Source organism: Symphodus melops (genome assembly GCF_947650265.1).
Source record: "Symphodus melops genome assembly, chromosome: 4".
Classification (NCBI taxonomy): Eukaryota; Metazoa; Chordata; class Actinopteri; order Labriformes; family Labridae; genus Symphodus; species Symphodus melops.
The window spans coordinates 22,655,229-22,680,541 of NC_136694.1; the positions used below are offsets into that span (position 1 = coordinate 22,655,229).

The window sequence follows — 25,313 nt, forward strand, 5'->3', positions numbered from 1 at the left end:
GACCTGCAGCTCAGTGTATTTATCCACTTCAGTAATGATTCGAGGACCACCTGGCTGCAGTGTGGAGCAGGCAGAAATTGATTTACCTGCCCTTAAATCCACCAGTTGTTTAATGCACTCCTGTGGGGCTCCTTAGGACTTGTACTGCTCTTGCTCTGATTTGTGCAACATATCGGAGTCCTGGGAGTGTCTTTCGATTGCTGTACCTTGCACAAATTTCAAGTGTGCCATTAATCCACATGTGCTAGCGCTCTAATATGTATGGACACCTATACTGTTCATCATTGTTTACCCTTGTATTACTTGGTGGTGACAGGAGAAATATCTCTCTGGCACAGACTCAAAGTCGCCCTTAAAGTGAATAAAAATGTTTTGAGAGTGGAGGCACTTCTTTTCAGTTCAGTTCAGTGGAGCTGAAATGCAGCGACAGAATTGTTGTCTTTTTTGGTTTGACTTTATCCAGAGATGATTTGTATTGACTTTGGCCTATCATTAATCTTAAATTTGAGTCTGGCTTCTCAATGCGCCTTGAGCAATTTAGCGAGATTTACAATGTAGATCAATATTAATATTGTTCAGGGAGTAAAAATGTCCCACAGGACAAAGAAAATCATTATTCATTAGTTTTTTTTTAAAATCTTTTCAGCACAATTTCGTCTTTCAATTGTCCCTCCATTGGACAAATATTCTACTAAAGCTCTATTTTTCTTTACTGACTTGTTTTTGCTGTGCTGTTCAGATATGCTCCTGGAGCAGTTTATTTGTCTCGTTTAATCAACCATGAATCGGCTGCTTTGCTTGCCTGGCCATATCGATATTTCCCTCCTTAACCTTTACACTCGGAAGAAATGTTCAACTCTCTGCTCTGAGTTTGACATTTTTCATCACATAGGATAAACATCCCAACCTGAGCCTCAGCTAAAATACTTCTCTGACCAACACAGAAGGCTACATGTTTATTCTTAATTGTATTGCTGGAACATGTTTATGCAACATTGCTCCTTGAATCTCAGATTTAGATATAGTTATATTTCACCTGCAAAGATGGATTTCTGTTCTATTACTATGATCTATTATAAATGAGCTACAATCTGGATGTGTGCATTCAAACAGATATCTAAAAGTCAGATTCAACTGTTTTGTTTTAACACCAGCTACACTGCTCAATGGATGGCAATGCCTTCTTTTGTTTGGTAAGCTGGGTCACCACTTCTGTCAATGCTGAAATATCTCAACAACCACGTCGTTGATTGGACAAACGTTACTAAGACTGGAAAGATGGTATACAGTATTTGTTAGATAGAAACATGTTAGCATTATCACTGTGAACATGTGAGCATGTTCACAGTATCCCTTTGCTGCAAGACATGGCCCTGTCATTAGCTGCAGACTGTCAGCAACGTTTGTTGACTATTTATCTATTATTTATGCACTAACAAGATCAACCTGCTGAACACAATTAAAGTAGTTTATTTGAAATATGCCTGAAGGGTTGAGAGTGGGATAAGAAGGGGTGAGATGGCTTAAATACGCACACAAAATTGGACATACAGGTGACTTAATTCATGAGGCATGGTGCTGTCACTGAACCTGCGCTACACTTAGTCCATCGCCCGCACTTTAATTACGCTTTGAAACACAGCATGTTAAATGAGTCTACCTTGAGCTTGGACTTTGGCCAGCTCTTCGCTCAGGCAGTCGTAGCTGTCCTCCAGCTGTCTCTTCTTCTTCTCCACATTCTGCATGTACTCGGTTAGAGAGTGGATCTTTGCCTCATGCTAAGAAAGTCAGAACACAGAGAACACAGTGTTACAGAAAGTCAAGTGATGAGCAGAGGACTTCAGTCCAAGACACAATTTGCACAACAAAGTACAACAGCGCTTTTAAAAAAGTAAAATGATCGTCATGGAAGTAAAAACCAAACATCATATCAATGCTCACGACATGAACCATATCAACATAGAATAGAGAACATCTATTCTTTATTCTTCTGATGGAAAAAAAATGTGTGAAGCACAGTGCTCTTCATCAGAGTCAATCATGAACATTGCACAAAGTCCTACAGAATATAATAGAGCTTGACTGATTAATAGGCTGATATTATCCTCATCCTTCAGATATTGATTTATTTTAATGCCGAAGTGTGCCAACGTTATTGATTTTATTTACCAGTCATTGAAGTTTTTTGTATTAAACCAGCAGTTCTCTTTCACCAACAGAGTGACAAGCATTATTATCCTCCAGTCAAGCGGTGACGCACATATGTGCACAGTTTACAGTTGAGTGACCATCTTGTCCTCAAACACTGTATGACGTTTGCAGTGTTAAATAACTGCATTTAAGGGATCAACACAATGAAAGTGTCTCTACAGATCAGCAATAGATCTAAGAAAGTTATCGGCCAATATACTGGTATTGGATTTTCTCCCCCTCCCTAATATCAATAGTCATTAATCAGCCCAAAAATCAATATCTGTCCGGCCCTTCTAAATAATCTTTTGTGATGTAGATTAGGTGTAATAAGAGGATTGTACATCACTCACTTGTTAATGATGATAATCCTTCTTTGTCTATTGTCCTGATTTTACCACTCGATGAACAGATTTAAGAACATTTCTAATCCGCTTGCTTCTTTGTAGCTCCTGTCCAACAATCCCTCACCTGCGACACCAGGAGATGGCATGAGGACAACTCTCTGTCCGTCTCCTCCATCTTACGGTGACACTCCATCTGCAGGTTTTCCAGGTGACGGCAGCGCTTCACCATGGACTTCACCTCTGACTTTATTTTACTGATGTAGAGGCGAGCCACTGTGAACTCCTCCTCGATGGCACCGGTGATCTCCATGGGCTGGAGAGAAATGAGGCAGCGAGGAGGAGAGACACTTAAGAGGCTGGAGGAGACATTTGAGTGGAGATCGTTTAAAGACAGCGGGGAAGTTAAAGAGGGATGAAGCGTCTCTGGAACTCTTCCTGCCATTTTATAAACACATCCATTAGGTTAACAGCATCATTTAGCAGATGTCGTCCTTTGAAGTGAGCTGCGGAGGACAGACTATGTATCCACATTTTAAAAACAATCTAAATACTTCAGCCAAGATATATGGTTGAATGTGCCTATAAACAATCTTCAGGTGTAGTATAGAAATGTTTTCAGTCAAGATTAGTGCTTATATACTGTCTACATTGCATAATGTTTGGCTCCTTTCACTGTTAACACAGCCACAGACACACACTCATGTCTTCTAATTGCTCATCAAGATGAGTAGTTCTCCACAGATGCCAAAAATGTCAGACTGAATTTGGGAGACATTTGTTCAAAATAATGCTAAATGGGGACTGTGGAAAACTTAGCAATCGTTATAGCAACGCAACCTGAAATGTTGCAAATAAATACAGTGAAATTGACTTCAAACCATGTTTACTATGTAAAAGTGGGTGGTATCATATTTAGACTATCAATTTTAAACTTTGTAAATTCGTCCTCTTTTATGGTATACAGTATAAATGATGATGATCTGCCTGACGTTTGTGCACACTTAATATGACTTTAAGAAGAGGATGGTGTAGCTTTTTCATAGACAATAAAGCAAATGTGCCACAATAGTTTAATATTTTCCCACCATTTTATTCTGTAAGGTAATATTATGATGTACACATTTAACTACAGTTTGAAAACATACTTGTCTTATAAAACAACCAACTCACCAGCTTGATGTCTCTGTTTCCAACAATTGTAGTGAACTCGCTAAGGTCCCTCATCAGCCCGTTGAGAATCTCAGCGATGCGTTTCCTTTGGTGGCTGCTCACTTCCTGCATGCGGGACAGATCCACCTCCAAAGCCATCAGGTGAGCCTGTGGGAGGAGAGGAGGGAAACGAGGGAGTAAAGACAAGAAAGACATGAGTAAAGTATGATTTGGTGAAAGGAGAAAAAAGAATGAGCTAAAGAGAAAAGCTCAGAGGGTTACGAATAATAAAAGAAGTAAAAAACGGGCAGATCAAAAGAGGGTTAGATTGAGATCCCTTAAACCTGAAAGCACAAACACCTGCAAGACATAATTTAACCCCTGACCTCATTCCCATCCACAAAACACAAGCAGTAAACTGTAATGGCTGCTAAATTACAAATCAATAAACAATAGAGATAGGGGTTGATTGCTGGATGAAAGGATCTAAAGCAGGGGCCTCCAACAAGGGGCTTGCAAGGCCTCAATAGTGTAGTTCTTTGCCCCGTTATCGCGAATGAAGTTGTTTTATTTTAAAGAGGTCGATATCATACAGTTGTGTCTCCTACAGGAACATAAACCAGCGTTTTACTCTCCGGGAGCTCGTGTTAAGTCTTCCTTGGATGGTTATGTAATTATGGCTAATAATAAAATCCGCTGTGGATGAAATGAATGGGGATTTCAATCTCTGGAACCAGTCGATGATGGACTATAGACTGTAAATAGTAGGCTACGGACCATTCAATCTCTGTAATGCTAACAGGGAGAGACGATGAAGATGCTGCCAACTTAGTGGGTATTGTGTTGTCACATATGGGAGACAATTAGGATAAAGATGACTGTCTAAACGAGCTGCATTAATATTGAAAGTAAGCGTTTTACCTTTTGAGTACGCTGTTAGTTGTAGACTAACGCTAGCTAGCTTTATGTAGTGCTAGAAACGTTAAACGACTTAATTTTCGATTTATACTTATAATATTGTATTTGTAACAATTTGTTCACAGCTGCATTGTTTCTTTTGTAATATCCAAAAACTTTTTGCTATTTGCTATTTTAGTGTGCAATTTTATCATAGTCATTATCCAGTTAATGTGACAAATAAAAAAATATAATTTGACTGAAGTAATGGCGGTACTATTGAACGAGCAACAAGAAGTCATATAAGGCTGTTTTAGTGGAGCTAAGACTTGCAATTCTTAACTTGCAATTGCCTTTTATTTGTTTTACATTTTCATCAGTTGATGTAAATTTGTATGTTCCAGGATGATATTTTGGGAGAAACGTCACCCCAGTAAGGCCCTTTGGAAGCAGACTGGAGCTTATCGGCTGTTGTGATAAGTGAGTTGATCCTCTGTACAGCGTGGTAGTCTGAAATGCTTGACTTGTGTGCAAGTTGCTGCTTTATCCAGGTCACAGTGAGACTAGAGCTGTTAAAATATATCAACTAGAAGATAGGATAAACCTCAATGATCCTCAACGGAGGAAAAGTGCCTGTTACAGCTGCTTAAAAGTCGGCGTATTAAAATAGAAATCAAGATAGATTGATATTAGTCTGAAATGTTCTGTCTCCTGTCTGATTTACTATTTAACCGGTTTTCTGTGGCCCACTGGTCAGCTGCATCAGGTGAATGCAGACCTGCTGGGATGGAGGCTTTGTGAGAGGCAGCCGCCATCTGAAGGCCTCAATGAATGACCAGAGAAGGTTTGTGTTAATTATACTCCACAAAGTCATTGTGTCACTTCTAAAAAATCAGGACTGGGTGATTCCTTATTTCTGCTGCTTAAAGTTTGAACTGCAGCAGAATAGAGTCTCCACTGCTAACTGCTTGTTGCTAACTGTTTAGTTTATTTGCACACTGTTGTAAGAAAAGTCAAACGAAAAAAGGTGTGGAACCTGCAGGTGTGTAAGAAACCCTCACCTTCAGAAATGAAAGTAAAAATAAAGTAACAATAAAAGTCTGTCTGAGGTTTGCTGCTGAACATTTTGTATTAGTTTTAGTCAAACTGCAACACTCAATATTGTGCAATATTTCCACTGTGCATTGTCTCTGTCTCACTCAGTGGTATGTTTCGGCTGGCTGAAAATCATGGGCGGGATCCACTGGATGGACAAGGCTAAACTGCGGACTGGCCTATCAGGACAAGGAGACGGGAGGTAACAACCACTGCTGTCCCTCGTACAAACTGCTGTCCCTCAGCCACACATTTAGTTAACTCCTAAAGCAGGATGTTGAAAGCAGAGAGAAGACCACCACACATCTTAGTGTTAGCTGACAGACATATGCTGTCCGCTCACTTAGGAAACAAAGAGTCAGATTGTTCTGTTTCGATCCCTTGGAGCATCCTCGTGTTCGAACCTTTAACCACGTTGTCCTTGTTGGTTTAAAAGGAGGAAATGTTTCAAAGTGTAGTCATCATTGCAAAAGCCAAGAAATCATTAAACATCATTTCTCCTCTTTTGAGAAAACATGCAACTGTGCAGGAAAGTGTTGAGGTAAATATTTAACTGACATTTATCTTTCTCTCACTTTTTACCTTTTAGTTTTCAGCTAAAGCTTACTCAAGCCTTCTCGATTTTTCGTACAGCGAGCAGCTTTTTAACAATGTAACTGCAGCCACAATGGCTTTAACACAAAGACACTATTTGGATTCATTCGATCATAGTATGATGAAACAAAGTGAAAGATGAGGGTGTGCAGTTTGTCTACCTTGGAAACAAATTCTTTGATCTTGCAAAACTGTCTTTCAACATAGTGAACTATATTTGTGACACCTTTGATCAGCTGTATCCAGGCATTTTAGAGGTCAGCAGGAGCCCAAATTAGCCAACTCCATCACAGCTGAGAAACCTTAACATGTCAGAATTGATTGTTAATCTGTTTTTTTCTTCCTTTAAAACAGAAGCGCTTAGTGGGCATGAATCCATACTTTTAGTTTACCTTTCACCTTAATATGTTATTTTCAGATGTATTCATTGGATTATAAACTTTTTTTTATCTTGTTTACTTTCAAAATAAAAAATCTTGGAGGATTACAAAACAACACAATCTGCCTTCAAAACCCTCCATGTTTAATTTTAAGTCTTCTAAAAACTAAAATCTGCAGAACCTTGATTAAGTCAAGACCTTGATCTGCTCTGTGGTCGCTCCAGCCCAGTTCTTTCTTTCATTGAGACTTTGAGCAACATTTTTTTAAATTTAAAATTATAATCTTCTTTGGCATGTGTTCCTGTAGTGCTATTGCAAAACCCAATGTATTTCATTCTGTACTAAGTGTATCATACATTGGCACAGATATTACATTCTTGAGCCCTTTTTTTAATGGTGCATTTTCGGTATCTACTTCCATACATCACAAGTCAGCTGAATGCACCATCAACCCTCTCCTTGGTCTTTATGAAGCTCTCCATCTTCATCTCCTTCATTGACTCCAAGCCATGTCATCATTTTCCAGGTCACCTCACGTGTCAAAACATTAGCTTAGCATAAATGGCGGTACATAATTACTTGTAATCGATTCATTTATGAACAAGTGAAAAGCGGAGGGGGCGGATGATGAAAAGGGTTCAGTTAGTTATGGAGAGATTTATGGATCTTAAAGATGGAGAAATAATGAAGGGAGTTAATAAATAGATAAAAAAAATAGAAAGGGTCTTAAATGTACAGCTGTATGAAAGGAGGTGCTAAAAGAAACAGATGAGTGACAGTTACAGTAAGCGATGGAAGACGATTCCATTGAAGCTGGGATGAAGACAGCGGAGCTGGAGACAGTGATGAATGTACCCTGTTGCAATATTTTTCTAGGCCAATGCCACCCTATTTATACAGAAGATATGGAAAAATGGGAAAAGCAGCAACACTGCACATTAGCATAACAGCTGGGAAGCAGGGTAGAGAAATATTATAAAATCAGAGGGAATGCAGATGGAAAAGTCCCTTAAAGGATGGAATGATGAGATTTCTTTTTCTTTCTTTTTTTTAAATCAGTATATATGGTTATCCAGTATCACATCATGTCAGACTGCTGGATAGTGTTTGTGATCAGAAGTCAGGTGAAAGGTCAGGGGCCAGAGAGAAGGCAAGTGAGATGATTGAAGAGTGAAGCAGGTTTGAGCTGGATTAAGCTGCTAAACTGTGCTGTGAGTTAAACAGTCAAATCCTTACATCAATTCCTGGACCAGCTGCTGAGAAAGACAGATAGGGAGGGGAGAACACTGGCAGAGTGTAAAACGCTGCATGAAATATTGAAGAGGTTTTAAGAAGGTGAATAATGGACCACTAGGTCCACTGACGATCGCATTATTAAGACTGACCACCTCTGCCAATGCTCTTTTACCTTTTCCTCTAAAAGCACTTTCTGTGCACAAAGATCCAGCTGATTAGAGATTAAAGGAAACTCTCAAAGCTTTAAAAATATCTTTTTAACCCTTTTTACATGGCGTTTCCACCACAGCGCCGTTTTAAAGCTCTGCTGTCATTAAGCCTTTCTACTTCCATGTTGATTTTAACAATGGTATAATATTTGTATTTCAAACATTTCACATTGCATTACAGAGTTGTAGATGCATGACGGATAAACGAACAACTACAGACACGCGCACACACACACACACACACACACACACACACACAGTCACTGTCTTTAAGTTATCCCATCTCGCCCGTTCAGCTCCATTACTGATGCTAGCAGAGAGGAGGGACAACCTGGTTCAAGCATTACAATTCAGTGACATTTACATTGAAGGTGTGACATAACAGGCGTGTATCTACATTACACCTCAACTTGGCAATGTGAAAATGACCTTTTTCGTAAGGAGTCCACACAGAAAAGTGTAGGTGATATGCATAATCAACAATGTGTTGGTGTGGTTTGATTGACAGGAAACAAACAACCCCAACAGCTGTCTTTGATAATAAGTTGCTTACATTAGTCTCTGCAGTTAAAGTGACTGACACAGAGAAAAATAATTGATAAAAACAGAAATCCCTTGTGTTAAAATCCATCTTTTTAAAAACTTTTCAAAAGCCTGATATGAAATTGTCTGACTTGAATAGCTTAATTCCCCAGGCTTTCTGTTTCAACTATGGCAGATTAGACTAACTCCAATTATATCGTCTGTAACTCATGCTGCTTTTAACATATCCTCAACACAAGCTGTTCAGGGAAAAGATGACAACTTCTGAAAGGGAAACTACAAGGCTTCTCTGACAACTGACCTTAATAATGAAGAGTTTATCTGTCTCTCTGGGAGGCTGTCTTTAAGATTTTCGCGAGATAAGTTTTAGACAAAATGAGACCAGAAAACATCTAATCGAATCAGTGAGTTCACAGTTTTTCCCTAGTTTCTTCCCATGTTGATGCGAAAACATTTCTGTTAAGCTGCTGAATTCTCTGTTGAGTGACTTCAATCTTTCTTTCTCCACCTCTTCCCACCCTTTACATAAATACTCTTCTTTTAGCTGAAGTTTGTCGCTCAGTTATTAGTTCATGATTGCTTGCAGCACAATTTATCAGAATTGTCTCTGTTATCTTTTCTCCCATGCAGCTCACTAATTTCCCTCATTATCTCTCTAATTGCATTTTGACAAGCAGATTTACACGTTCTGGATAGACAAGGGCTTAAAATAAAGGAACGTTTTTTTTTAACCTAAATTCTCATTTTCTCTGTCTTCTTTACACCTTTATATACTACAGAGATGTGTCCATGCTTTTATGCTGAAATATAATGTACCTATACTTCCCTCTTAATTCTTATTTGTCTTTTCTCCATCTCTCTGCTCGGCTCGTTTCTGTTGCAATTTACATTCGCCTTTGTGACATGAAATGAGCCTCAAGGAATTCAAACCCACCATTTTCTTTGCGAGCTCTTCAGCCAGCAGCTTGTTCTGCACGCTCTTCTCCTCCACCTCCAGGCTCTTCTGGTCGTAGTTGACTGCCAGCTCCTCCAGGGCCTGGAGGACCTCTTTGACCTCGGCCTTGGCGGACTCGTTCTCGGTCTGCAGCCTGCCGAGATCTGACTGAAACTTCTCACTGTCCCCTCTTGATGATGCTAAAAGCTGAGGGACACAGAAAATGAACAACTGAAAATAAAGCATTGTGAAATAAATGTTTGATTGAAGAAGGGAACAGAAGAAATCACTGTTTCAGAGTAGTGTATGGAACAAGCATCCACTTCATTATTCATAAGATTGAGCTGCGACAGTTTAATAAAGCATAATAGTGGGGTTTATCTTGTTCTCTTGGTAACAGAAGAGAAGCATGTGAACAAGCTCTGTTACACAATACTAATGTGATTTAGCAGATGAAACAAATGAACAACTATTACTTGTCACTGTAATAGGTGAAATTGGCAGCCATAATTGTTCCTTTCGTTGCCCGGCCTCACCAGCTGAAGGGGCTTTTTTACTAAATGGATGTCATTAGATGTGGATTTTATTACCCAGGGTGTGTTTGTGCTGCAGCATACAGTCTGTTTTGCCAAATGGATGTAAACTCATGTTACTGTACACAAGCTACAGCTGGGTAGTTACCATCACGTCAGCCTGACCCATAGCAGGCCTATTCTGTGATATAAATGAATCTCATTCTGCAATTTTGGACTCTCTCACATGGCAATGGACAACATGCCAAAGCTTGCTTCAGGCTGTTAAGCCCACTGGTTTAGCCACTGTTATGATTACATGCTGTAAATTCTCAACTTTATTGCCATTTAATGGAGTCTTTTAAGTGAGTGTTGTTTTTTTCCCACAGGTGGCACGTACTGGCACACAACCCTGCTTAGTAAAGATTTGTGTGAGCGTAAGACGCCTCCATGAGATGAGATGCAGACGATATCCTCGTCTGAGGCTTTTTAAACTCACATCAAAAAAAGCATCAGAAAGCATTGGTTTGTTCGTTTGTATGTCGGCTCACGCGCTTCCGTCCTCCATAAATCTTAGCATTGATTCTTCCCTACAACCATTTATTACTGCACATTGTGAAGCCTTTTCTTTTTTAAAACTGCTGTTAACACTTAAATAAGCCCGCACAATACGGCTTTATATTCTTCAAGGGCCTTTTTTTTCTCTCATTTATCTCAAGGGCAGGATAATAAACCCTCTCCTGGCTGAGATCTATTCAAAGTGTGGTTTTGATGGCCCTGTTTTGCAGGTGATGCAGATGACTGTGGGCCGTTTAACCAAACTGATGAAAGGGTTTAAAAGGAGGGGGCTTTTTACCTCCTCCTGGTCGAGCATCTGCTCCTTCAGTTTCTCCACCATCTGGCTCTGATGGTTGATCTCATCATCCTTCAGTAACAAGACAAACCCAAGGAATATTAAACAGTTCATTTACATGCTGAAATAAAACGTGTTTTCAGTGTAATGCCATTCAAGAGACATGTTGATTATACACACAAGGAAAGCAAAGTATATAAATACAAGTTTGTCAAATAGCTCTTCTAATGCACTCATTGGATGGCCTTATTCCTGATAATCGTTTTTATCACCTGGAAAAATGTGCCTCTCTTTTAATGATAAATGTCACTACTTTAATCCATTAGCACTAAATATAAAGCCACCAGTCTGTTATGTCGATAAATTCACTCAACTTTTAGACATATTCACATCAAGCATGAGTTTTGCTATCTCAGGTGTGCCGCTTCAGAGGAGAAAAATTAAAAATATATTCATACTGCTCGAATTGCTCTGAAATGTTGCTCTGCTGCATACCTGACTAAACCTCCAAATGTGTAAGAGAAAGAAAAGACATTTCTCATGGTCCTTGTCCACGAAATCCTAATTGTATCGCTGCATTAAGACACAACAGGTTGTGCATATTGAATGACACTCGTTCATAAAAGCAATACAATTATACATAAGAGCCCTGCGGAGCACAGCTAGCGTGCATAGCCGATGTGCTAAGAATAATAAATGAAACTTTAATGCTTCTCAGTGTAAAACATAGCTATCTCCCCAATGACATCTTTTTCTAATAGTTCCGACATTATTCACTGTGTGTCTGATCGCGAATACATTAACATGCATAATTTATGAATGACATACCCTTTATGTTCATGTGTGTGCATACATTATATTTACAGTCTATGATGCACACCCGTGCAGAAAATCTCCATCTCTGTGTGTAAACAGATTTACATTCACACATGCATGGTTCATGTGTGTCACCCGTTGGCTACCTTTTCATCAAGCTGTTTGTAAAGCTTGCGGATCTCCTCCTCATACTTCTGGCGCTCCTCCGCAGAGATGTGCACAACAATGGAGGAGGCGTCAGAGCATGGGCTGCAGATGTCGAGAATGGGCTCTTCAGACTCAGGAAGGACCCGCGGGACGTCCTCAGTTTCTGGGCTCAGAGGCTCCAACACAACAACATCCTCACCTAAAGGCGAGGGGGAAAATATTCAGTGTTTGCAAATGTGGATCTCTTATCTCTTCCAAATCCTCCTCCATGGATTTATGCATAAAAATAGGGATTAGTGGGATCATCTTCAGTGTCTGTCCTCTCCTTACCCCAAAATAGATTGAAATCTGATTTTTAAGATTTTTTTGTTATGAAATCAGCTTCCCTTTCATTAGGCTCAACAGGAGTAAACGATATCAGACCTATGTAACAGAAAAATGTCAAATTGCCTGTGTCTGACTCTTACTAAGTTTCTAGTTGTTTACAAACAAAAAAAGGTGAATCTGGATGAAGTCAGAAATGTTTAAAGGGCACAAATACACACGTTTAATGACATGAAGAACACAGAAAAAGGCCTGTTCTGACAGCTACTGAGAGCTACTCTGGATTGTAATGTGTGGTAATAGTACTGCTCTCTCTCACGCAACATCAAGGGTTGTACATGCTGATGTGACACAATAGTGGGATGCCTTCACCGTTATGTAGGCCACACACTTGATATATTTAACACGCAATTTACATTCAAAAGTCTAAATCTAATCTTTTTCCGAAAAGGATTATCGCACACAGTTCAGAGGCAATTTTTGTTATAGTGAGCGATGTGCTGCATATTTGTGTTGAACCGGTCATAGAGAGGTTAACAGGAGGCCACAAAGAGCAGGGCTCTGACAACAGAAACAATGGTTACAATTATGACTTCTATTCTGGTTATCCTTAGTCAAATAACATTTCTCAATGTACGGGGGATAGGTAAGAGTTTTGTTTCATGTTAACAAATCACTGTTGACCTCTTCTGTGCTGAATCAGACCGTTCAACAGATCTTTACGTTGCCTTACCTAACTGGCAGCTGTGTGTACTAAAACAGTAGCGAACTCCACTGACCTGTCAATTAGCAACATTATGTTGCTTAAAGCTCTTTTGAGTATCATATGCTTCGTGTTGATTTTGGCGCCTGCATCTTTTTACAGCCAAAAAAAAAGGTATTGCTTGCTATTGTAGTTTATAAAGAGACATCAGTATTCAGATCATAATCAGCTAAGAACTCCTTAAAGAAGCTTAAGAATATGTTTTACTGCTCACATATGTTCTCAGTGTTAAAATGTAATTGAGGGATAATTGTATCATTAATTCAGATATGTTTGTCAAATTTGACTCCAGTGGTTAATAGCACTGATTTGACAGACATAATGGTGCCTGAAAGGAGGATGAATCCATTTGGAAACTGAGCACTTTGCCCCTTTAAGACAAGGTCAGAGTAATCCATCGCTGAAACAATACACCTCACACTTTTAGTGATTTGCTGCTTCTTGTCTGGTTGAACGTGTGTTAATCAATAAAACAAGACTGCCTGGTTAAATGCAACAAAAACTAAAATCACACAATTGAAATATGTGCAGGAGTGTAGGAGATTCCTTACCCTCCACCCTGGTCTGAACAGAGAAGACTGGTTGAAATGTACTATAGGAGACAGCTGTTCTTGTCTTTGGGCTATCCTTGAATAAAAAGTCGTGTAATGTGGTACAAGATGGAGGTCAGCAGCTATTGTCTCAAGGAGCTGTTGCCCTGAGGAGGGCAGCAATATAGGAAGTAGTATAGGAGGAATGGGGGGAAATGATGTTGTCAAAATGATCCATTAGGAAATTAAAAGTTTAAATCGTGAACGAAACAGCAGAAGGCTGGAGGGTGCTATTGTGTGCATTTGTTGGAAGGGGAATGAGAGTAACCATGAGGGATGAAGCAATAACATGTAATTTTCACTGATAGGTGTTCAATACAGATATGCTAAAGCGCTTTTGAAATTCAGGTCAAGCAAAGAGGAAATTCTCTCCAGAAAAAACAGTTGGCAAGATAGATTACACCTCTTAAATGTCAGCCCATCACTACCATTGAGAGCTCTGACATTTGAACTGACCTACAGCCTGGCAGGAGATGATGAGAAGAAAGAAATGTGTCCTGTGTGTGTGTGAGTGTGTGTGCAGTGCTTTATGCTCTTGTATTTTGGTCATTCACGTGTGAGTACTGACATGGCAAAGGAAGAGGGTAACTTACGACTTCATCTGTGACTGTGATTAGCCCATAACAGTGTGAGGATTAATAATACATGGGTTTATAAAATATAAAGCTCTAGGAAATACTTGCCCTCAGGTAAATGTGTGGGGAATCCAATTATAGAAAGTATAAAAGTCTGATAATATGAGAAAGAAGTGTTGTGGGCACAAGGCCAACAAAGACTATTTGTCTGCTCTATGCTCCATGTCTATGTCTCCAATGACTTGTATTCCAATGATGTGAAATAAGATTAAATCTGCAACTACGTGGACTGAAAAGTAATCTATCGGGTAGCAGCCTAGTTAAATTTCCACATCTGTATGTATGTGCTCTTCCATGCATGAACAGGGAGTGAAGTGGAGAAATCAGAGTTGTTCTATAGGGGATTAAATACTGTCGAGGCTGTGCTCTGTAAAACAGATTCTCAGCACTCTTCTGCACTCTTAAAATCTTTCATGTTCCCATCTTGATAAAAAAAAAAAAAAATGCTTCTTAGGTTATGGGTTTGTACAATAGCGCCATGGCATTCTTATCTTTATAACTTATCAGTATTGTGTTTACAGCAGATCATGTGCAATATGGATAATGTGCAATGTTGTTTGAAAGCCGTGTTGGTATGTGCTTATCTGTTCATGTGTGGATTGACGTTAGCTTCTCATGGTTTATAATATATTTATACCACTATACTTTTTACGAATTATGCAAAGCATTTAGGTCCAACACTAGTTTTCTTAAAGGATCAATAAACTTACTGAATCCTATGAGGATGTGATGAGACTTGACGGCCTGACAGGGCGTAGCATGGCGTGGCGTTATGTGACATGAAGTACCATGAACTGGTTTAGAACAATTTTTCAAATTATACTTTTGCAGCCATATTTACAACAATTAATTGAAATAGGTTGCGAGTCTTCAGACATGCTTACAACTCTGTGAGACTATGTTATGCCCAGAAGTGCTTTGAGATAAATGCTAACTCAGTATGATAAAATAAGTACTGTGTTTACCCTTTAAACCACCTCATTATACCAAGTTCCCATGCTAATTGTGGCTAAATGAGAACAGTGGTAAGCAAAAACTAACTGAGGAGCGAAGAATAAGATGCAATAATATTGGTTTCGCATTTATTCAAATTTTCACCGGCAAAACATATCAATGTTGTTGTTAACTTTTTTAATTTATTTTTGGTTCCATGTTTTAACTTTATCAGCTAAGACAGCTGATGAGAGACAGGACATGTTGGGAGGAGAGACTGAGGGATGACATGCAGCAAATGGCTGAGGTCGGATTCCAACCCACAGCAGCTGCAAAGAGTACTTAAGCCCCTGTACAAGAGACACGTGACATAAATGCTGTGCTATCAGCGCCTTTTAAATATGAATGTTTTTACCAAAAAGAATGGCACCCCATTGAGTTACTGGGATTATAGTTGAGTCAGAAACCATTAGGAATAATCCCGCTGAGATCATAAAAGTCTCAGATCAAATATCTCCCCGAGCAGCAGAGATACTGCAGCCTTCACTCAACATAAACTGTTGTTCTGACATTACAATTGAAAATCGTGTCAAAGTGCCAAAACAACGTTTTCCAGCTCCCTCTTCTTTTTGTTGTTGCATTGTGTGCGTTGTTGCAAGGTGTCAGCATGTTAACAGTGTGATAATTACCACTCCTCCAGCTGTTCAGCTCAGCCTCCATCCTTTGCATTGTCTCCTTCATTGACCTGTTCTTCTCCTTCTCCTTCTCGTACTTCTTCTTCCACTGCTCGGCTGTGAGCTCAAGGTTCACTGATACAGTATTTCTAATGGTCTTGGCTCTAATTAGGGGGAATCAGGAAAAAAACAAAACAAAAAACAGATAAGAGAAAAGGCGAAGGAGAACATATAGAAAAGAAAAGAGGAGAAAAAAAGAACAGTAGAGAATAAAGATGAACTGTCAACAAGGGTATTTGAGCCTGAAAGTCGTCTTGCATCTCATTAATTGGTATGCAAATTGAGTTTCTGCCAAATGTGCTCCACTGTGCATAAAGCAAGAGGGTAAGAATTCACATTGGCAGAGGGTCCAAACCACTGAAAACATACGCACATCAACTAAAGCAACCATACCAACCATAGGAAGAGAGAAAAGAGTACGGAGCTATAAATAATAGCTCAATTATGACGCAAACAAGGGATGAAACATTCATGATGCTCCAGCTGCAGCATGTGAAATTCTACATCCGTGGCCATCGTTTAATTTCACACTCCAGTGGGAAAGCACCGGCCACCATATTCATTTGTCACTGAGACAAACAGTTCTGTCTTAATAGGTTCATCAAATCTGAATTTAGATAACACTATATTTGGATAGTACAAATGATCAAACATCAGACGGCAATAAAGTTAATGTTGAAGGAAGTGCAAATGGCTTTTTATGCACTACATTTTAAACAGTGTGTACCCAACCTATTCAACCATTAAGCCCTTATTTCTATAAGTAACTAAACGCTTTAAGTTAGAAGAAGGCTGGACTCAAAATGTCACTGAGCTGTCTCGAATGGTTTTACTCTCACTCAAAGCTGGACGTTTCTTTCAACTGATACTTGTATTATGCAAATATACAAACAAAGTGCAACAGAAATGTGTTTAGCGTCGTGTCATAATGTTTTTTTGGCATATTGATTGTAAAACAGCGATTAATCCTGGTGTTCAGCAGCCGCTGTGGCTGACAGAGAGAGATAAGAGACCGAGTGTTGTGTCTGCTGTGGTGGATTCTATCGCTCCCTTTGCTCCGTCATACATTATTTATTTCCACCAACTCTCATGTCACTCTCTATTTAAGGATCAATGGTAGAGGGGGAAAAGTCTGGGGATGCATTGGGAGGTTTTTTGGAGATCTGTCATATCTGTTGACACTGAGCCATAGCTATAGAAATCAAGTAAGCAAACCTCTGCTCCTATGAGTGCAGCTTCACCCAGCTTTAGGTTTGAAAAGATGCTCTTTAAGTAATCGAAGCACGATCAGAAAGCAAATTGCAACACAAACGCTGCCTCCAAAGCACGGCAAGGGGCTGCCAAAAGCAAAGTTGGAGGCAGTCATATCTGAGTGTGTATATCTGAGTTGAGCAGATTTAAGCAGGATAACATCCACAGACTAACATCTGAGAGAAGGAGAAGTACAGTGCAGCAGCACATGATGACTTTGCATCAATGCATGTTACCTTTGGCCAAACATCAAGGTAGATTTAGTCTCTGCGTCATTGTAGCTGGAGGGAGAGCAACAGATGAACATGGTGGTGCGACAGTTCCCGCCCAGCGAGTCCTGTAAGATGCGAGTCATTTTGCTGTCACGATACGGCACGTGGGATTTCTACAGAGAGATAAAGAGAGGAGGGGAGAAAGGGAATCCAAAATGGTGAGAAAAGCTCAAGAAAGAGGAAAACGAATACGCTTTCAAGATAGTGGAAGATGCTCTGAATGGCTGAATGGTCATACGCATTCTTTTCTTTTTAAAACCAGAAAACACGATGCTGTGAGCAGCACCAGCACAGAACAAAGGAGGAAGAGGTTTCTCTTCCTCTGATGCATCATTCACACAGTGAACGTTTTTTTTGTTTGTTTTTCTAACCTTTGTAACGTCTTCAAAAAAAAAAAAAAAAGGCTGTGTGTAATGAATAAAGAATGAATGCTAGTAGAAAGCTGGAAGATGTGGTAGGGATTTACAATCCATTAAATGGAGCGTTCCTTCAGAGTTAAAGACAGTTCTATAAAACGAGATGGTTAATGGTTTAATTACCCTGATGGAGTTTTGAAGGACTCCACAATGGGCAGAGGAAGCGGGTAAGTCTGCTGGTTTCTTATTCATAAACATCATCTGATGAAGCAGCAATGGGGGTTATGGCTGTCGGAACAGAACTAACTTGTCATTGCTGCATGCACCCACCTCAACTTCAAGAAAAGAACTGCATGTGAGTGGAAGGATTCAGCAAAATCTGGATTATTTAATCCTACCTTCCATCTCAACCTAAACCATAAGCGTGTATCTTGTCTAGTTCCTCTGTAGAAAAGTTTCATTTATTTGTCTTGTGGACTATATCTCAGAGAGGCACAGGTACTTCCTAGAGGAGCCAGGGTATAAGTTTCCGTTCCTTGCTTAAAATTTACAGTATTACACAAAAATGTACCTTTTACTTTACATTCGGCAAGAAAGAAAATCATTCCCATAAATGTCAGGGTTTGGGATTTAGGCAGAGAGAAACTGCCAAGGTTGATCTGTTCAAATTCACTCTATTTATTTCTTGCTGGTAAGACTTTAATAAAAGAAAAATTGAAAGGCAGCAGGTGTTAGTCAAAAAAAAACAACTTTGAGTAAAAGGATGAAGCAGCCAGGAAACACTGAAGACTAGAGAGTATTTCTGCAGCGTACCGTTCCCTCGGCCAAGGCTGAGATGACGTTCCCCAGAGCAGACAGAGACTTGTTGATGTTCTTGGCCTCATCCAGCACTGATCCCTCTGCACCTGTCTTACTGACCTGACACAGAAACACACACACACACACACACACACACACACAAATAGGAGGAATTAGCTCATAATCTGTTTTTTCCTATTTATTGATGTGGTGTCGTAGCCCAGAAAAGATCTTTGATAACGATTATCTAATTTTGAATGTTCTCAATGCTGAGTGTGAGTTATGCTACTGAATGTCTCTTGATCAGCGTGTTGTACACAGGCAGGCGTACGATGAATAAACTGTTTTCAAGAATAAACAAATAGTGAATGTTTATTTACTCAGGTTTAAAGGGAGTTGTTCCCTAAAACAAAATCATCAGGAAATCAACTGCCTAGAAACTCAACACAGCCAATTAATTTCAAAACGTTGTATCAGAAACATGTCTCCTTTCTCCAAACTCAGGGTGGGATTATGATTTTCTTTTAACGTAAGCAAGAAAAAAAAATTACTGCACAGTATACTGTACTACAGAACCATTGCATTTTTAAAGTGATAAAGACATCATGTCATACAATTATTTACATTTTACGAGATAATGTGGAGCTTAATTATGAAGGAGAGCAAGTTGTTCAATCAAAGCAAGCTGCCGAAACCAACTTCGTAGTTCCTTCACCTTCAGTACCAAAGTGGCTGAAGCAAAAGCACTTCCTCCATCAATCCCCTGGGATGACCGAGACATCTTATAGATGCACTATTAGGTAAAAACCACTGCCGTCAGCATGAATCTAGACTTTATGGCCATCTACTACTCTAGGCACACACTCTATTCTATATTCTGCATCAATACTATCAACATGGGACGATGCCCACAGGCAGTGGTCCAGTTCAGCCAGGGCTCTAATGTATTTTCTGTCTGAGTTCAAGAGTATGACCTACATGCTGGAGATAAATTGTTTTTCATGATGATGTTATGAGTGTGTCAACGCATTTCACCTAAAAGGCCCCTGAAAAAAAAAAGAGAACAATTAGTTGTTGATGGCCTTACTCAAGTTGACCTCTGTCTCCGCAGGAGCCTCTTTTACAGTAAAGCCTTCTGAACAGAGCAAAATCATTTTCTCAGAAAGGGATTTTTTTTTTTTTGTCCGTCAGTCGCACTGATAGGATTCTTGAAAAATGAGCAAAAACCAAACTTCATGTTGCATCAGCATCAGACTTATCCGAGCCCTCAAAATAGAATCAGTCCTCAGTGTATAAGCCAGATTCCTCAAAATGCCAAATTAAAAAGGAACTGCATTGCATTGGGTTTCATTAGTGCTTAAAATGCTTAAATAATGGAGGGCTTGAGATGAGGTTTATCTGCTTCTGGTATGTCTATTTTAAAAAACACATATGGTCTCAATGTTATATAATCATGATAATTGTGAATGTTGTGAATAGTTCAAAACCATCCAGATAATACGGATTAGTCTTACCTTCTCACTACCAGCGAGGTCAACCAGGTACAGCTTTCCACATAACTTTTGCTCCGTCTCAACGTTTTCTTGTTTAATGTTTATCAGGAAGATGCTGTGGCTGCGAGAACTGTGCTCATTCATGTCTGAAAAGCAGAGTCAGGAGAGGAGAGGAGAGGAGAGGATAGGAGAGGAGATACTTCATTTCAGGAGACTTGTTACAATAAGTGAGATGTTCACCTCATCATGGGTTCATCACCTCTGCCCCTTAACGTTGCTACAGTCAAACTGTGACAAAGATAGATGAAGTAAAACTCACTGGTGACAGCAACGTGGCGGTTGGCCTTCCCTTCATCTATCACATCCATCACTTCCTCGGGGCTGGTGACAAAACGCTCTGTGCAGCCCTGGGTTAAAAAGACATGTGCTCATAGGTATTTGTGCTGTTAGGAGAAATGATGGTACATAATATGCTACAATAAACAAGCTACCATCAGACAGTATAAACTGTTGCTGGAAAAAATTCAGAACGAAAATATTGAAAAAATATGAATAGATTAAATTCTTCAATTTCTTTAAGATATTCACATAGTCTGTGAAATCCCTAAAATCTATGTTATGTGATATCATATTTTGCATAGTATCTTGTGTGTGTGTGTGTGTGTGTGTGTGTGTGTGTGTATGTATGTATATATTCTGTATGTATATATTCTCTATAGGAAACAAATATGACTAAGGTTTCGGTCATGTTGTCCAAGCCTTCACTAAAGAGCAATTATTTCCAAAAAGGTTAAACTATTTAACATTTACCTATAAAACAGTGCAGTAGCAATGAAATGAAAAGTGAATCAGTGCTGTTGACTTACCTTCACATAAGGGACTCTGTATTTGTCTTCGTGCACTGACAGGTTGGTTTTCGTCACTGGAGCGTGAGGGGAAATGAAGGGAAATGTTTTCGTGTTAGTCAAGCGTTGATTCATCTGTTTTTTTGCATGTGTGTCTTTTGAATTGAGTATGCAAGTGGAGTGAAAGTGTGTTTTTACTCTCGGCATAACTATGATTAGACCTGACTGTGTTCCCTTTATCTAAGTGAGTCAGACTTTGTTTATGGAAAAGTTAAAATATGTGAGCTCTGGCTATAAATGTATCTAATGGACCTGAATTATTTTAGCCAAAATCACTGAGACATAAAGGTTAAACAACTGACTCGGCTGTGTCCACAAACAAAATGCAAATTTTTGGCGATGTCTCTTATTGGACTAAATTAATATTTTAGTCATAGCTTATTTTAAAGTCCTGTCTTGTCCATAATAATTAAATTTCCATGGATTTTGTGTATTTTCCTTGGAGTCTCTGGTGTGTGCATTAGTGTGCCTGCTTTGTGCGTTCTAACCCCCCTACAGACATCTTTTTTCCATGCAAATATGTCCTCTGGGTGTTTTTCTCTGTGCTGCTTCGATTCATCTCGCTTGTTGTCGACTCTTTTTTTTTTGTTCATAGCTTAAATGTTCCTCAGCCGCCGTGAACTCTCCTGCATACAGATGAGGGCTTTCAGAGCGGTCTATGGCTCGATTAAAGATGTAATCACAAAGCTGCTGCCTACCTCTCCCTGCAACGCCTCTCCATCATTTTACACGGGTTACATCTCAGTGATAAGACTGTGAACTGTACTGTTGTGTTCCTGCAGTGAGCTTTGCTTCCACAGGTTTAAACCAGCAACCAGAACAACTATAGAAAAAGCAGTTGTGTACTCCAGTCTAACACCATCAATACCACCTTCATAAGTTGGCTTGCTGCTATGGTAACTCAAACTTGTAACAATGAAACAATGAGACACGGGCCTCCATGAACACATGCTTAAGTAAGCACCATGTCATTTTGCATGTCTGAATATACATGTTTAGCAAAAATCGAACTAGCACATGAGAAGTGTGTTTTACATAACAATATATCACTGTTTTCTCAAGACGTTTGATTGTGACATAATGAGAACGAAAACCCCTTACAATGGCAATAAATATATTATCATATACTTCAAGTTTAGTTTGTGTGGTAAGATGCACCTGTAAGCTTTCAGGAAAATGTACCTACAGTATGCAGTGCACTGGTCTGCTTTTAGTGGGTTCATACTTTTAGTGTTAGCGCTGCAAACTTGTAATATTTTAAACATTAAGAACCAGAATAAATACAAAACACATTGTAGTGTGAAAATATTATGTCTCCATTTATATGGGACACAAATCTCCCTCCTCGTCCTTGGATTTACCAACTGTCTGTCATAGCCAACCAGAACAAAGCAGACAGGGACTAGGCAAAACTACTGTACATACAGGTAGAAGTAAACTAGGGGTTATGTCTATTGTAGACGTGTGTGTTCCTTTTATGTATTTATGGATTTATTTGTACTTGTTTCTTTTCTTGTTGAAGATATTTGGCATTCAGTTACAGTTGCTTTTTAATCTTTGCAGTCATTTTTAATCTCTTTCTAGTTGTTTTGAACCCAGGCTGCCCGCTTTGAGGACTCTACCCTCTGTACATGAGGTTCATAAACCAACCACTCACCAACTAGAACCCCAATAAAAAAAATTTAAAAAAAATCTCTTTGCTCATGTTGTTCCAATGACTTTCCAGCAAGACCTGCTGACAGTCACTGCAGCAGTTTTCTAGGAGGCCCAAACCCCAAGGGCTAAGTTTCACTTTTAGAGATAAACTATGCGAGCTTCAGGGTTTGTTGATGCGCCAGCATTCCTTTTGACAACAAGAATCATGAACATTAACTGCAATCATCCTTGATTAATGTACACTAACTTACTTATTAGAGAATATTACATTTCTGTAGAAAAGTATTGATTTGGTTTTGTGTTTTGAAGACAAGGGTTTTGTAAATTTGCATACTCTGAATTATGCCTGCAATTAATACCAATGAGAAAGGTCAAACTGTATTAAACCCGAATGTTGAGAAATAGGGCAAAAAGAAGAAGATGAGCCGCTGGCTTCCCTTCTCACTCACTGCAAGTTAAGCTGTGTGGATGAGTATGATGGACGAGTAATTCCCACGAGTATGTTCAACCTTCCTTATCTCGTCTCTGGTTTTTGTGAGAAGATTATTTTATTTAAGGTTTGAGTAGGAAAATGAATTTCAAACTATAAAGAGCAACCATTGTGTCGCTGTAGGGTGTGAAAGAAGAGAACTGTACAGTATTGACAAATATCAGTGTTCAGTGCATAAACACACCATCCAGCAGGTCCCGGATTTTATCCATGTAGATCTCAAAGTAGGAGACCTGAAGCACAACAAAACAAAGAACATGTGGCGGATGATTATTGAGAATAAAAAAAAAAAAAAGTAGAAACTATATACAGAGAAGATATGTTAGGGACGCTTATTGTGCAATTATGTAAAATGATGATGTGGTAATCTGTCCCCCTCTGGGCCTGCAGAGGTATTATCCTCTATTAGAAGACTGTTGTGAAAAGAGAAACAGCACAACAAATAATGCAGGATTATCAGGATTTTTATACCATGATTTATTGATGCTTTGCTGATTCCACTCAGCCATTCCATGAGAGGATTACATCAGGGGCCCGAGTTTTATTCCCAGAGTGTATCACAGTGCGTTACAGGAAAATTGAGCATCCCTTTGTGTCACGCTTGAACAGGCACACGTGGAAAAATTACACCAACCTTAATGTGGAACTCCAGATTCTCATCCAAGGCAAATATATGTTCGAAAATGTCCTCCGCAATACGGGGGATGATTCCCATTCCCTGGGAATCGTGAAGGTTCCCCTGTAGGAGGAAAAACCACAAGATAAAACGTGGAGAGAGAGAGAGAGAAGAGCAGGATAAATGCAAGCCTTGGGATGAATAAAGTGGAGAAAATCGTAAAAGAAAGGAGAGCAGAGTGGCTTTTGACTTTAACAGGGGCAGGTTTGTTTCCCTGAGAGAGCTGTAAAGGAGGTTAGCTCCCAAAGAAGGCTGTTGAAGAGAGATAGTGAGTGATGACAGCGATGAAGGGAGATGTACTGTCAGGGCGAAACGAGGAGATACCAGGAAGGTACGGAAACGTGTGTGTGTGTGCATGCATGTGTTTGCCTCATAAAGAAGTCTACCATTTGAATTATTTAGCAATACTGTACCTCCATGGTGTGTGTTTTTCCCGAGGAGGTCTGCCCATAGGCAAAGATAGTCCCATTGTATCCACCCAGTACATCTAAAGTGAGAAAAGAAGAAAAGAGAAAAACTTCTTATACAAAAGGAATAACATAACAAAAGTGGTTTGAATGTGAAACTGTGAAAAAAAAAAGAAGAGCATCATTCAAAATAACATTTTTAGCCACGCGTGAATGAAAAAAACAAAAAACGACAAAAAGGTTGACATGTTCCCAGACAATGACAAATATCTCTGACCTTTGCTCCAAAGACGGATCAAACTGTGCTTCAGTGAGCTTGTGTGCACTCAGATGTACATGCAGTTTAAGCTCGGCAAGCTGCTGAACGACCTCTGCGGCGGCACACAATAAACAACGTCTACCTGCAGGGTTAAAGTCACCAGGAGGCACTCAGGGAAGTACGGATTTATTATTCTCTCCATTCATCTGTTAGGAGTGGCACTGAAAACAACAGCTCCTCGCCGTTTGAGGTCACAAAAGCATCAATTGGCTGAATGTCATATTGCTGACGAGATCTTATAAACTTCTGTGGTAAAAGTCAAACATGGATAAAGGAAAACACATCACCCTGAACCACCGGCTGACAAAGGTTAGCCGACCACAGACCAATCACAAAGACTCCCAGCTGAAGCAAAGAGGGACCTTTCCCTCCCTTTCGTCAGCTTTAGATAGTAAGGCCCGAAACAGAGTGCAAGAGAACAAAGAATAAAAAAAATCTGCCTCTGAGAGTAAATAAAAACAACAGGAGAAGACTTTACAACAGAGGAATAAAGGAAAGGAGAGACCATAAACACAACGCGAGCTTCCTCAGACCTTTCTCATCGACTTCATAACACTTTTCCCCCCTGACGAAATACCAATCTCACTTATCATCTCCTTTCTTCATTTCGCTAAATCCCAAACCTTGAATCCTTCCAACCCTGTGTCGTGTTTCATCTCGCCTCCTCTTTCGTCTCTCCTCGGCCTACGTGATAATCTCGCACCCTATAAGAAGCCTCCCACCGAATCAATCTGTTTTTCATGCTGCATATAGAGCTGGCTCACTTGCTTTGAAGGTGGCACAAAATACAAGACCTGAACAGAGGGGAG

At 39.6% G+C, this 25,313-nt stretch overlaps 1 protein-coding gene across 3 annotated transcripts in view; it reads right to left on the bottom strand.

Annotated features, from left to right (window-relative positions):
• Positions 1 to 25,313, bottom strand: part of kif5ab (kinesin family member 5A, b) — a 63,650-nt gene that overhangs the window by 16,009 nt on the left and 22,328 nt on the right. For 2 of the 3 annotated variants that reach the window (XM_079340866.1, XM_079340865.1), the window contains exons 3-17: positions 24,192 to 24,265; positions 23,737 to 23,841; positions 23,287 to 23,335; positions 20,918 to 20,973; positions 20,371 to 20,458; positions 20,073 to 20,197; positions 18,574 to 18,678; positions 17,369 to 17,517; positions 15,837 to 15,985; positions 11,902 to 12,101; positions 10,943 to 11,011; positions 9,575 to 9,781; positions 3,708 to 3,854; positions 2,662 to 2,850; positions 1,661 to 1,778 (exon numbers count right to left, since the gene is read on the bottom strand). In XM_079340866.1, coding sequence (XP_079196992.1) covers positions 1,661 to 1,778; positions 2,662 to 2,850; positions 3,708 to 3,854; positions 9,575 to 9,781; positions 10,943 to 11,011; positions 11,902 to 12,101; positions 15,837 to 15,985; positions 17,369 to 17,517; positions 18,574 to 18,678; positions 20,073 to 20,197; positions 20,371 to 20,458; positions 20,918 to 20,973; positions 23,287 to 23,335; positions 23,737 to 23,841; positions 24,192 to 24,265 — 1,830 coding nt within the window. The remainder of the gene's footprint in view (positions 1 to 1,660; positions 1,779 to 2,661; positions 2,851 to 3,707; positions 3,855 to 9,574; positions 9,782 to 10,942; positions 11,012 to 11,901; positions 12,102 to 15,836; positions 15,986 to 17,368; positions 17,518 to 18,573; positions 18,679 to 20,072; positions 20,198 to 20,370; positions 20,459 to 20,917; positions 20,974 to 23,286; positions 23,336 to 23,736; positions 23,842 to 24,191; positions 24,266 to 25,313) is intronic. The other variant, XM_079340867.1, reaches the window with a different exon arrangement.